The sequence below is a fragment of the Orussus abietinus genome, unplaced genomic scaffold (assembly GCF_000612105.2).
Source record: "Orussus abietinus isolate OABI.00-Male unplaced genomic scaffold, Oabi_2.0 scaffold20, whole genome shotgun sequence".
Lineage (NCBI taxonomy): Eukaryota > Metazoa > Arthropoda > Insecta > Hymenoptera > Orussidae > Orussus > Orussus abietinus.
Genome location: NW_019394282.1, coordinates 1,136,064 through 1,148,148, shown reverse-complemented (window position 1 = coordinate 1,148,148; position 12,085 = coordinate 1,136,064). Strand labels below are relative to the sequence as shown.

Genomic DNA, 12,085 nt, shown 5'->3' with positions numbered 1-12,085 from the left:
AATGTGGACATGAATGCCTCCCCTCCAGGTACGACATCGCCTGTGCAGGATGGGAGGGCATTGATGTCTCCCAGTGTACGTTACCGAAAAGTATACAAACAAGACTTGATCAAGAATTAACCTGGAAATATTTCGATATTCGGAGTACACTTTGAAATTCGATAACTTGTATACAGAGATCCGAAAATTTCTGTAAAAAGTTTCCGAAGATTTGTCTTGACAGTCATTTACTGTACGGTGTACTTCGAGGAGATACTTTTAACAGTGTTGAGCGTAGTAAAGGTATTCAGAGGCGAGCGAGTTTGTATTTGGCGCGGAACTCAGCCGCGTTTCTTGATAAGAGAAGAGCTGCCTTGAGTGCCTAATACTTGTAATATCACAACTCCTCCATTCCCTTTTCATCCGAGACGTTGTTATTAAGCAAAACGTAAGATTCCCTGACGACGAGTAGCCTGTGGGGACCGTTCGCGATGAAGGACGAGCCCCTTCGGATAGTCCTTTTCCCGAGCTCGATGGCTTCGTGGGCGAACGTCACCTTCTGGTAGGCCTTGATAAGAACGGCGATCACGGTTATCAGACCGACTAGAATCAAGCCGTAGGCGATGCAGGGCACTGCGGCATCCGCGAATGTGGTCGCCATGTAAATCCATCGCCTCATCGCAGGAGTGAGCTCGTCGATTCCTTCCTCGAGCCACATCACGGGAAAAGTGATGTCGGGGAAATTGGCCACGGCCCCGATGTATGGTTGTCGCTCCACCTTGAGATTCAGCTGGACCCGAACCTTTCCCTCCACCGGGACTCCAAGTCTCTGAAATGAAAATAGAGCGTTTTTTCTTGTTTTTTTTTCTTTTTAGTAATGGTGGAATTATACCACCCTTGGCTCAAGATCTACATAGAAAAAATATTACCAGAGTTTGCGAAACAGCCTTGAAATCTGCAGATATGAGATTGAGAGATATCGATGCAATTGCAGTTACAGTAAAACCAGGAATTCCAACATCTTTGCTGATAGGATTAAATTTTGGCAAGTATTTGTCAGAAGTTGGATGCAAACCATTAATCCCGATTCACCACATGGAAGCTCATGCTTTAACAGCAAGGATAGTAGAAAAAGTATGTTAAGTCATATGCATAATTAACATATTTTTCACAAAATGCTCAAACAAATACATATGTATTTAGTACTTTCATTTCAGATAGAATTTCCATATCTTACCCTTTTGATATCAGGTGGTCATTGCTTACTTGCAATTGTTGAAAATGTAGACAAATTTTACTTACTTGGAACCACTATGGACATAGCACCAGGTGACATTTTGGACAAGGTTTGTTAATGTTTTCCCCTTCTGTATCAGGTATTAACATGTTTCAATGTCACTCGTTTTCCTTTTGTAGGCAGGGCGTAGGATGAAACTGAACAATATTCCAGACTTTCAAAATATGTGTGGTGGCGCTGCCATTGAGCTTGCTGCTAATCAAGCAACTGATATGGAACAATTTCAATTTCCATTGACTTTGATGCACCAGAAAGATTGCAATTTTAGTTATACTGGATTGCTTAATACAATTTATTTGTATATTAATGAACAAGAAAAGGAGCATAACATACAGGGTGATATGATCATTCCAGATGTTTACAATCTGTGTGCAGGGATTCAATTTACTATTGCTCGTCATTTATGCCATAGGACCCAAAGAGCAATGGAGTTTTTTAATAGTTCACATATGGTACCTGAAGGAAATCGAACACTAGTAGGAATTTTATTTTTCAAATAAATAAGCATAAATACAAAATTAATAGCTAAAGTATCTTATATTCTTACAGGTAGTTTCTGGTGGGGTGGCATCCAATAATTTCTTTGCAAAATCACTGAGTTTTTTATGTTCTGAAATGGGGTACAAGTTTTTCAGGCCACCTCATAAACTGTGTACAGACAACGGAATTATGGTTGCATGGAATGGAATGGAAAGATGGAAGATAAATTCTGGAGTACTAACTACTCCTGATGAAATTGACAAACTTAAGGTTGAACATAAATCACCGCTAGGAACAGATTGGAGAGAATATGTAATAGATAAGAATATAAAATGTACATGGGTGAAAGTAAAACGAGCACACGCCAATTGATATAAGTTTGGATTTTTAACAAAATAATTGCTTTTCTATTTTCCTTCTTTAGATAAAAGGTGAATTATAACGTCCTATATAAAAATTCAGTCTTTATTACACAATATTACCAAATGTTTGTTATTTTTTTATTTACACAAGTGCAGGTACATGGAGTCTCATTTCCCGTTGTAATGTCTCTTTTAATTTATTTTTTAAAACTTCTTGCTCTGAAACTTCTTTTTCTTGTTCAAATACATCAAGTGCCTGCCTTATATGAGTTTTGATATTAGTTATTTCTTCTGGGTTTTTCTGAGCAATCGCTACTGGTAATATATGACTGAATCTGATGATTTTCTCTGGTCTTATCTCTTCATGACACTGAGATACAAAGTCAGGAAATTGGCGAAGAGTTGATTTGATATCTTTATATATACTGTCGGCATCCTTTGTATCCATTTTGTTAATTACAAGTAATGCAGATCTTCTTAATAAATCAGGCTTATATAGTTCCAATTCCTTGTTCAATAATACAATGGTCTCTAAACAATTTCTGTAATTGTGACGTGGAGATAACTGAAATCCTTGAATGTCGGCAACTAACAACAAGAGCTTTGTTCTCTCTACATGTTTCAGAAATTTATGTCCCATACCGACATTCATATGTGCTCCTTCAATAAGCCCGGGTAAATCTGCTACAGTTATTTGCCTTAGGTCCTGGTATGTAATAGTACCTATATGTGGTCTCACCGTGGTAACTAGAAATATCAACAATGACATGTATTATAAAAACAATTTCAGTGTACTATTACAGATGTTACAGAAAAGCGCTCAGAAGTGTAATTCACTAACATTAATACATGTGCATATACGTACAGGGATATTCTGCCACTTTAGGTTTCGCATAAGAAATTGCACGTAGTAGGGTACTTTTTCCAGCATTTGGGAAACCAACTAAAGCTACATCGGCAATTAATTTCAAATCTAAAATTATCGTATGAGCTTGACCTCTTTGCCCACTGAATCCTGTTTCAGGACATCCTCCTAGACCTCCTTTAGCCACAATTAGCTGATCACCTGGTTTGTTTACTTCGCCTATAATTAAAATATATATTTATTTTTAAAACATCTAATAAAATAAAAACCACTTTTAAAAACTCCAAATTTGAATAACTATACCTAATAAAATGCCATTTTCGTCATATACAGTGACACCTGATGGCACATCGATGACTGCATGTTGTCCGGATTTGCCTAAGATTCCTTTGGCAGAACTGTCGCTTCCACTTCCAGCAGATATTCTATGCTTCTTACATTTTCCTGAAACTTCAGGCAAAGAATACTTTTCTTTTCCAACAACATACACATCTCCGCCTGATCCACCTTTTCCACCGTAACGAGGAAGCCCCATGCCACCTGTACCTCCTTTTACATGAAGTCGCAGTGAATCCATAAATCCACGGCGCAAAAATTTCCTCAGAGGCTGTATGAAACATTGTAAGTTAGGTAACTTTTGTTGCTGAAAAACTTATTTTCGACTTTTAATACTTATATTCTCTGTACTAAAACGTAATAAACAATGAATACATACCTTTGGTGCATAACCTAAAATTTGCGTGAGGAACACCATGGTGTTCCGTAGTCTACCGTAATATGTCAACCACTTTAATTAATATCTCTTACAATATAACTCAAAATGTTTATCATGTAATTCATTTTAATTTATGAAATATGTTTACAAGGATGCCGATACACTCAATAATATTATACGATCAGTGCCATTGACTGCCGGTAAAGCAGCGGAAAAGAAACTGTCATTTCTTGACAGGATGCAAGAGGTTAGGTGCTGCCCTCTTTGAGGACCATACACACTAATAGATTTCGTATTTTATATATTTCGAATATTTTATATCGATTCCTTATGTTCTTTTTTATCCAAAGATGTACAAAAATGTTATCTGTATTGTTCAGTGGTAATGCATTAACTCCTCTAGTGTTTTCAAAAGCAACAAAAAATTGTCCATACAAATTTACTTAAATTGGTTTTAATATTACGTTTTTGTAAATCATCAAGGGACGGTAAATATTTGAAACGTCTTTAAAACGGACAGAAATGTTTTAAAAATGAATTACTGAGTACAAACTAATTGTACAACAGAGCGAACAAGGTGTTACCAAAATCCGATCTTCCAGGAACCATTTCTCAACCAGTGCCGATCTATTTTATTTCGGTCGCCAGATCAGAAAAAAGGAGATGTGACACTGAAATAGATTTGAAAAGACGTCAGCTTGCTTCCACTAGTATTCGATGACGCTAACAGAAGTAATCGTTAAAAATCATGACATAGGTAAAACGTCGAATAGAACTAATATTGGCTCGTGTAAGATATTGGCGGTCAAAGTACAAGTACACAAAAACATAAATAAATATAATCCACGTTTACCAACTAAATCTTAACTTAAGGGGACACTGTTCCCTTGATAGCAAAATATCGTGCTTACTTCAACCTTAAACGTATTAAGAACAAATAATTTCAATATTTTGACATTTTTACACTTTATTCTTTGATACATAGCAAACCATTTGTAGGATATTTTATTAAGGTATTAATGACTATATACTTCATCATTTACAAATCATAGTTTTCGGGAAATCTTGCTTAAAGTTTCAGATACCGATTTTCGTGTACTATTTAAATATTGGAATTGGACTAGCTCCATACCAGCTCCATACGTTTGATCCTGCTAAAGAGTATAGACGTCAATAAATGATCGTTTAATATTGTTTAACATTATACGAAATTAAAGAAAATAATGCTCGGCGTCCACTGTTTCTCAAGTGTGCTGAAACCCACGGAACACGTGTAGCTACTAGACATGCAAAAATACCAATATCGATTTTAATCTTAGAAGTATTGTAACCTTTTAACAAAAAATTAATTTTCTAGGTCAATCCACAACCTCTGAATCATCTACCACCCTGCAATACGGAAAAGGAACTAAGAGACGAAGGATGTTGTTGAAAGATCCACGAAACGTCTTCTAGTAAACGCGGAAATGACATGTTATAAGCAGACATGTCATTTATGTTCTCACGAGAAATATATTTTTAATTTTATTTCTTTCAGAGACATTCGGGACACCGCGAGGAGGGAGGTTCAACGCCTAATGAAGAGTTCGCGGAGGGAAACGAAGATGTCCCTCCGGAAAACATGTTTGCGTCAATCGGTAACGACCAAGCGCCGTTATTAATTTTGCCTCGTGGATGGGTGCGCAAACGCAGAACTTGGACATTACCAAGCTACGGAGGCTCGTCTAGCGACGTGCGCGTTAAATTTAAATCTAGCGAGTCGACGTCTACATCTTCGCCGACGACGACGTCGCGTCGAGACGCGTCCTCTAGCTCAGTCTCAAGGGCATACCCCGGCGGTGCGGTGCTCCAGATTTTATTTTATTCACTTTTTAAAGTACATATCAGTTTTTAAAGAAATTTCGTAGAGTTCATTTCGCCTAAGGTATAGTAAGGCACATATTCTGTAGGGTCAGGGGGTCCTTTCAAGAGAAGGAAGAGGTCGGCCCTTCCCTTGAGAAGGAGCACCTTCTGTAGGGGAAGGACCTCGAGGTAATTAAGAATATTAGTTTTTCAATTGACGTATTTTTCTTAAATTAAATATTTTATGTTACACGAATGTAGTTACATGGGCTGGTGTATGATAAATAGTTGATCTAATATGTCCGCAGCAAATGTTTCCAGCCAAGGTTTCGCGAAATTCTGGAATAGATAAAACCATTTTTTCAGACGTCTTGAGTCATTAGTAAATGTAATATTTTATCATCTTGTAGGTAGAGTTAAAAAATGTAACATAATGTGAGTTTCTTATAATACGCAGTTGCAGACAATTTATATGTGTAAAGATACATGCCAGTTGATCGTAATGGATCTCGAAAACTAAAATTACAGGGACATTTGGCTTAACGATGAAATGCGAATGTTGTGCGTGAATTAACATTCAATAGTTTATCAGCCTCCGAAAAATGTGTTAGCAAACTGGATAAATGCTGCGCATTTACGCGAAATTGATCGCAATACATAATGTAGTGTATTTTTGTCACGCGGCGAAATTCCGCACTGCGAAATGTTTGCGCATACGAAAAGAAGGCCCGTAGCCAAAATGAAGCTTTCGGATATTTAATTCAAATCTGACAGAGCGTAACGAAGGACTGGCATTATGCTTTTTCCATATTCTGACAATTTATATTTTATTTTAACCATTTCTCAGAAACTAGAAAATTAGTCATTGCTATCATTTAGCCTTGTCAATTTTCTTTAACAATGGCTGACGGTTATAGTGTGATCTTTCTCATCTCTATTGGAGGCAATAAAGCGCGAGTCGCTTTGTACTGCAACTCGCAAATGTTCAAATACACTTATTACTGAATCCAGTAAACCCAACATTTCTGTGGTTATAGCTCATCGATACTCGAATACCTTGCTTTCCTAGCAATTAATCTTCAGATCCATAATCACCATATCGCAATCCTAAAAGAAACATAAGACAAGATAATAAACGTCCCAGCCCGTCTTTCTTCGTCATATTTTCATGCACATTACGAAAGCGACTGCGTTTTAACTTTGCAAGACAGAGTTGATCAATTATTTGTTTATAAAAGGGAGGTACCCCTGAATTGAAAGAAGGCATACCGTGGGTTTAGCGAAACGTGACTGCGTCTCCTTTGAGCAAAACGTCATTGATGCACAATTGTGAGGGCATTAAGGATACTTACTTCGAGCTGAGTCAATAGAAAGTTGCGCAACAGTGATCAAAGCTCGTTAGGAGGCTCGTACGCAGAAGACATCCTGGGATGCATTTGTCATTTCTATGCAATTGTTTATCAAATCTCGAGAGCAAAGAGCAAATGATGGAACCCCCTTTCCATTACTTCTTTGCTTCAGTTGCGGTGCGAACGTCGGGATAAAGGGTCATCGGCTATTCTTCAACCGGTGTCCCCCCGCACGTTGTGGAGCCATCATGGAATTTATAAAGGTTTGAATACATATTTTTTTTTTTAATTAAGGAAATCACCACCCCCTCCCTCTCACGTTCTTTTCATCGCCGATAGCCGGTGAACTTCGAGCTACAATGAACAAAGTCAGAAACGCTATGTCACCAGGTTACTAGCCTTGAGCGCATGCCAAATATTCGAGGGGAAAGTGCGCGATTACTCGCATGCTAATTTAGAATAATTTATAACACCCACGCCACGTGATGCTGTCATTACTGATTGCAAGTATTGTCACGTGTTGCAAGTCACTTGTTTAATATTTTGAAAGTAACTGAACTTGATGTAGAATTAGAAGATGAAGAATTCCTTCTTCCATCGAAATATCTTCTTAACTTTGATATTAATCTTGATTAAATATCTTACGATATCCTCTTGATGGAAACCTTCATTTCACGAATATGAATTATTGTACTAGCTGAAATATTATTTTTGGTAGAATATCTTCTTGATAAATGTCAGTCTACTCCCGCGTACGAAGTTATTGAAACTTGTTGACGAAACTTACGCTTAATTTTTCTTTCCAAAGATGGATCGGGACGATGACGATTTCGGCGAGGGATTTATTGCAGAATCTCACCCTCTGAGACCAACACATCTAGCTCCACCTGGAAGAGACACGTCGAGAGCAGCCAGTATCAGTAGCAGCGTCAGCGATCTCGACGTTCCCATTTATACCAGAGAAACGACTATACCTTTATCTGCAAAAAGGGTGAGTTTGATTTCTTATTGCAGTATCGATTAAATCCGGCCGTAAATAATCGCCATACGAGGAGTGGAAAGAAAGAAAATGTCGGCGGTACGTGTGTAATTCCATACGTATTCTGTAGTTCGAACGGATAGGTGCCATTGCAGATACCACCTCCGTTATCAGAGCTATTACCGGCATTGGACACCAGTAAATTATTTACCACGTAGGCTCGGCACTATTAACGATAATTGTCGGCGAGTGCCCTTATCTACGTATCTCTTAATTGTCCTCTGTGAAAATAAGTAATTTTTACTCTAAAAGAAAGAAGATAAGAGATGAGAAATACTTAAACCTACGAATGAAAAATATTAGTACTTTTTATCTGCGTGTATACTTGGAAGTTCAAGTAAATACGTTCTTACAGGAAGGATAACTATAGGCAATAGAGTATTCCTTGTGGGGAAATTCTCTCAGGTGATGAAAGTATTTCTAGAGAAGGTTTCACCTCAAGGTGGAGATAGCGTGCGTATTCTCACGTAGCAACCAAGAAAAAGTGCGAAGAAAATTTCTAACGAATGCTGTGAAAATATACTAATTGTCGATATGACATTATGGAAATTATGCGGCAGTTTTTTAATTCATGGCTGAAGGCGAAGTTACTCTTGTCCTTTTTCGATATGACGCAATACGTGGCGTATGGTACAAACGCGGTGCTGTCTTTCGATTGGTCGATGACGTATGCGTCTGGAGGCCCGCCATCTGTCGGACGATGACGTCACTCAGGTTGCATCGAACGGAGTCGTCGCCCGCCGCCCACACATCCCCACTCGAAACAGTCCCGGAATGAAGGAGCGCGGTAAACCGAGGCCACGTGATCGAAATTTTATTTATCTCCCGCTAAAAGAAAAAAAAAAGAAAAAACGGAAACAACGTACTTTCTCCGCGAAATATATTTCCCGACATCCACCAAAGCGGCATCTTACAAGCGAGAGTTAACGATATGTTACAAATAACCCAGATTATTCATTTACTTCCAATAACACAAATAACAATGATGCAGCCTCTCGAGCAACCGAAATTTCCAAATCACTCTGATACTCCCTCTGTTCAACATCCTTGGTACCTGACTAACTTTATTACATTTCTTATGAATCCTTTAAGGGGGTCAGTTAACTGTGAAATGCGTTTTAATTAAAATTCTTTTTCCTAACTGACATTCATCAAACCGCATTTCACGTCCTACTAATTCCCTTAAATGTATCCTAATGTTGGATGAAATTTATCAAAAAATTACAGCTAATACGAAGAAAAATGGGAACGTGTTTCGGTGCGCATGCGCGATGCTCCGACGGGCGAGTAAAATTCCTCCTGCGAGACTTCTTCTTCACATTTTTGTGTTATTATCGAATGGGGTGGAATTAGATGACGAAATCCTGGAAAGGATATCAACGTCTTCGGGTTTGAAATGAATTTCGAGATAGATGGGGGTGAGCCGGGTGCGCAGGCGCGGCGGCGCCTGGACTCGCATGGCGCGCCTGTTCCGGCACGACACAGGGGTAGGTAGAAGCTCTCCGGGATCGAACGCCGGCCCTCAAAATAGCCGAGCCCACGGTACACGTACGCCACGAAGGTAAGCGCCCGTCGTACTTAACGTGTCCCTTATCATCCATAACTGAAAGGTCCACATAATATCCCTCGGACGTGATTTTTAGTCGTCTAATAACGAAAGTGTCGCACGAGTCCTCGGAACGAGGCCGTCGAAGCCAAGACATTATAAGAGAAAACGTGAAAATGAGTAACCAAGAGGCGATGTTTTACTCACGAATCGAGGGAGGTGGTTGACACGATTTTACTTCACTTTTCCTTCTACACCGCTGACAGGCTTCTCCGGCAGATATTGACTCAAGTTTATCTCACCGAGATTCCATGGTGAGAATATCCTTTTGATAGCGAGAATATCCTTGTGAACGTTCTGAAACGCGGTCTTATCCCTCGAGGAGGGAATTACGATGTGAATTTAGTACTTAATAATCGCTAGGCCCTTCCTTGATTGAAATAAAACCAGAGATTACCATTGTTTTTATAGAATTAAGTTTAGATTCAGGAATATAGCGTGGTTACGTTTATTACGTCCGTTTCGTTCCGTGGGGAATTAATGGGGTTATAAAATTCATTCATTCACCGGGAAGAAGGGAACATACGTCGTGAAGTACGTCATTCTTTTACGCAATGGGTAGGGGCCAACAAGTGTTTTAGTATGACCCCTTACAGTGACCTATTTAAAGGAAAATGAAAATGTCGGTTAATGTTATATGTAGCGCGACCAGTGTTTACAAAAATTCGACAGCATTCCACGGGGTTATTAAATCTCTATGATTTAAGACTTTTAAATAAAGTAGCGAAATATTCGTTGTATATCATTTGAATGATTTCCATTCAGGTTTCGGTAGTGAGTAATGGCGTTCGCGTTTACCACCGTGTGGTTGAACTTCCCTCGTCGTAGCTCGAGCACCTTGAAGATTTGCCAAAAGTCAATTTCTGTCGGAGAAGCCTTGAACATGTCCCCACCTCGAATTGACTCTAAAGGTTCGTCGCATCATCAAAGAGAAAGAGACGGCATCATCATCCATATCCCATATTATCATCTCTTCTTCTCCGAGTGATTTATGACGAGTTTTTTTGCCAATCTATTCGCTACTCTACTAATTAAATCTTAGATAAATTAGGAAAGAATGTAGATGTCTTTCGTTGACCTTCGAGTGTCCTCTATTGCGTACTCATTCTCACGCGTACGCGCACTGGTGGCACGCACATCGATACACGAAAATTAACGGCGAGTTTGCGCAATTTTTTGGACCACCCGTAAAAACTGCTTGAAGCCTTGATAACGCGAAAATAGGACAATGACGCCACTAGGAGCACTTATCTTTCGTAAGAAGTCTCCAGGAAATAGAGAAGCGACTTCGGACGTGTTAATGATCGACTATCACCGCACCCACTTTATTTATACGAATTATTAAATACATTACCAAGTGGTCTTTCATCGAAGACGTTTTCAGGTTAACACTTTACTTTCCGATTGTTTATTATACTTACGGTGCTCATAATTTTTGGCTTACTATATTGAACCTCTGCCAACTTCGTCGTGTTTCATAATATTTTCTTATTTATTTTTCTTTTTCTTTTTTGTCCACCCAAGAAAAAACCTCTCGCAGTTTCATCAATCTCTACTGATGATAAATTTTTAAACGTTTGTTAGATATTAAAGGTGACGTGAAAGTGACGTTGAACAGGCCTTGTTTATGAATCTTTTTAAAATTTGTTTTTAGACATTTTTACAAATTTTTATAAACAATGAAGTTTCATGGGTGTTAGGTGATTCCTTTAGCCTGGTTATTATTACATTGTAAAGTTTGAAACGATTCGGTATAGTTCGGTAAAATGGTTCTTGAACAATTTCCTCCTCGGATCCCACTTTCACATCCCCTTAAAAACGTTATTATTTATTATAATGATTTTTCTTTATCTTCGGTTAATTCGGTAACAGGATGTAATTCTCGGGAGTTTCAAAATGTAAAGTCAGTGAACCCAAAAGAAGTTACGAAAAAGTAAAATAAACTAGTAAAAGTGGCTTGGAGAGCTGAATAATGCGTGATCGTTCATTAGACACTCCTGATTAACAGACCGTATCGGCTCTATTGTATCTTTTGTTCCTTTTTTACCAATGACAACGCGAGAATATAATAGAATACGAAATGTGCAGACGTAAGTGACCGAATGAACTATGCTAATAGGTAGTAGAAGGCGTTGAAAAACTTTCCTTGCAATTTCCGTTCGGTTCAATTATAGCAAGTCGTTGCTTCGGTCACGCGTACCGATGAATGCATGTCAGGAAATCGCGTACCAATGAATGCATGCCAGGAAATCGCGTACCGAGATGCACGTGTACTCTTTAATTTATGGGTGCAGCTGAAAGAGGGGAGAAAGTCGTGGGTGCATCTTGTTCTTAAGATCCACAGAGTTCCAATTTGTTGGAGAATGTTGCTATCGCTTTATTGAATTATGGGTAATTTAAGGAAAATATGAACGACAAGGAATAATAATCCGCGGAATAGAAGGGGAAGATTGCCTAAAGTGGACTATTGCGATAAAACGTAATACAGGGGACCTAACATAACCTAACCGAGAATAGAAGTATTATTACATATTTTCATTTGTTACATTGA

The 12,085-nt window shown here is 38.6% G+C and overlaps 4 protein-coding genes across 6 annotated transcripts in view; 2 read left to right on the top strand and 2 right to left on the bottom strand.

Annotated features, from left to right (window-relative positions):
- On the bottom strand, positions 1–850 carry LOC111674440 (the record flags this gene model as incomplete). Its single annotated transcript, XM_023434953.1, has 1 exon — positions 1–850. A coding segment is annotated over one exon (474 nt), but the record flags the coding sequence as incomplete, so codon positions are not given.
- LOC105694440 (probable tRNA N6-adenosine threonylcarbamoyltransferase, mitochondrial) lies at positions 850–2,248 on the top strand. Its single transcript, XM_012415109.2, has 4 exons — positions 850–1,113; positions 1,197–1,325; positions 1,396–1,752; positions 1,826–2,248. Exons 1-4 carry the CDS (start codon positions 943–945, stop codon positions 2,126–2,128), a joined length of 960 nt encoding a protein of 319 aa, XP_012270532.2. The 5' UTR covers positions 850–942; the 3' UTR covers positions 2,129–2,248.
- On the bottom strand, positions 2,208–3,897 carry LOC105694606 (GTP-binding protein 10 homolog). Its single transcript, XM_012415450.1, has 4 exons — positions 3,699–3,897; positions 3,287–3,590; positions 2,984–3,202; positions 2,208–2,865 (listed from the first exon to the last, which is right to left on the bottom strand). Exons 1-4 carry the CDS (start codon positions 3,735–3,737, stop codon positions 2,261–2,263), a joined length of 1,167 nt encoding a protein of 388 aa, XP_012270873.1. The 5' UTR covers positions 3,738–3,897; the 3' UTR covers positions 2,208–2,260.
- Positions 3,898–5,444: 1,547 nt separating this feature from the next.
- Positions 5,445–12,085, top strand: part of LOC105694554 (solute carrier family 2, facilitated glucose transporter member 1) — a 28,178-nt gene continuing 21,537 nt past the window's right edge. The window contains exons 1-3 of one of the 3 annotated variants that reach the window (XM_012415348.2): positions 5,445–5,536; positions 7,062–7,152; positions 7,698–7,880. In XM_012415348.2, coding sequence (XP_012270771.1) covers positions 7,138–7,152; positions 7,698–7,880 — 198 coding nt within the window. In that variant the 5' untranslated portion in view covers positions 5,445–5,536; positions 7,062–7,137. Of the gene's footprint in view, positions 5,730–7,061; positions 7,153–7,697; positions 7,881–12,085 lie in introns of all 3 variants that reach the window. The other 2 variants (XM_012415347.2, XM_012415346.2) reach the window with 2 other exon arrangements.

Bases quoted from the DNA above. Each gene is read 5' to 3' on its own strand.
- LOC105694440 (XM_012415109.2), top strand. From the start codon at position 943: ATGAGATTGAGAGATATCGATGCAATTGCAGTTACAGTAAAACCAGGA. The intron at 1,114-1,196 runs GTATGTTAAGTC...CTTTCATTTCAG, and splicing joins CAGCAAGGATAGTAGAAAAA to ATAGAATTTCCATATCTTAC. The intron at 1,326-1,395 runs GTTTGTTAATGT...TTCCTTTTGTAG, and splicing joins CAGGTGACATTTTGGACAAG to GCAGGGCGTAGGATGAAACT.
- LOC105694606 (XM_012415450.1), bottom strand. From the start codon at position 3,737: ATGGTGTTCCTCACGCAAATTTTAGGTTATGCACCAAAG. The intron at 3,203-3,286 runs GTATAGTTATTC...TTTTAATTATAG, and splicing joins CGAAAATGGCATTTTATTAG to GCGAAGTAAACAAACCAGGT. The intron at 2,866-2,983 runs GTACGTATATGC...TGATATTTCTAG, and splicing joins TAAAGTGGCAGAATATCCCT to TTACCACGGTGAGACCACAT.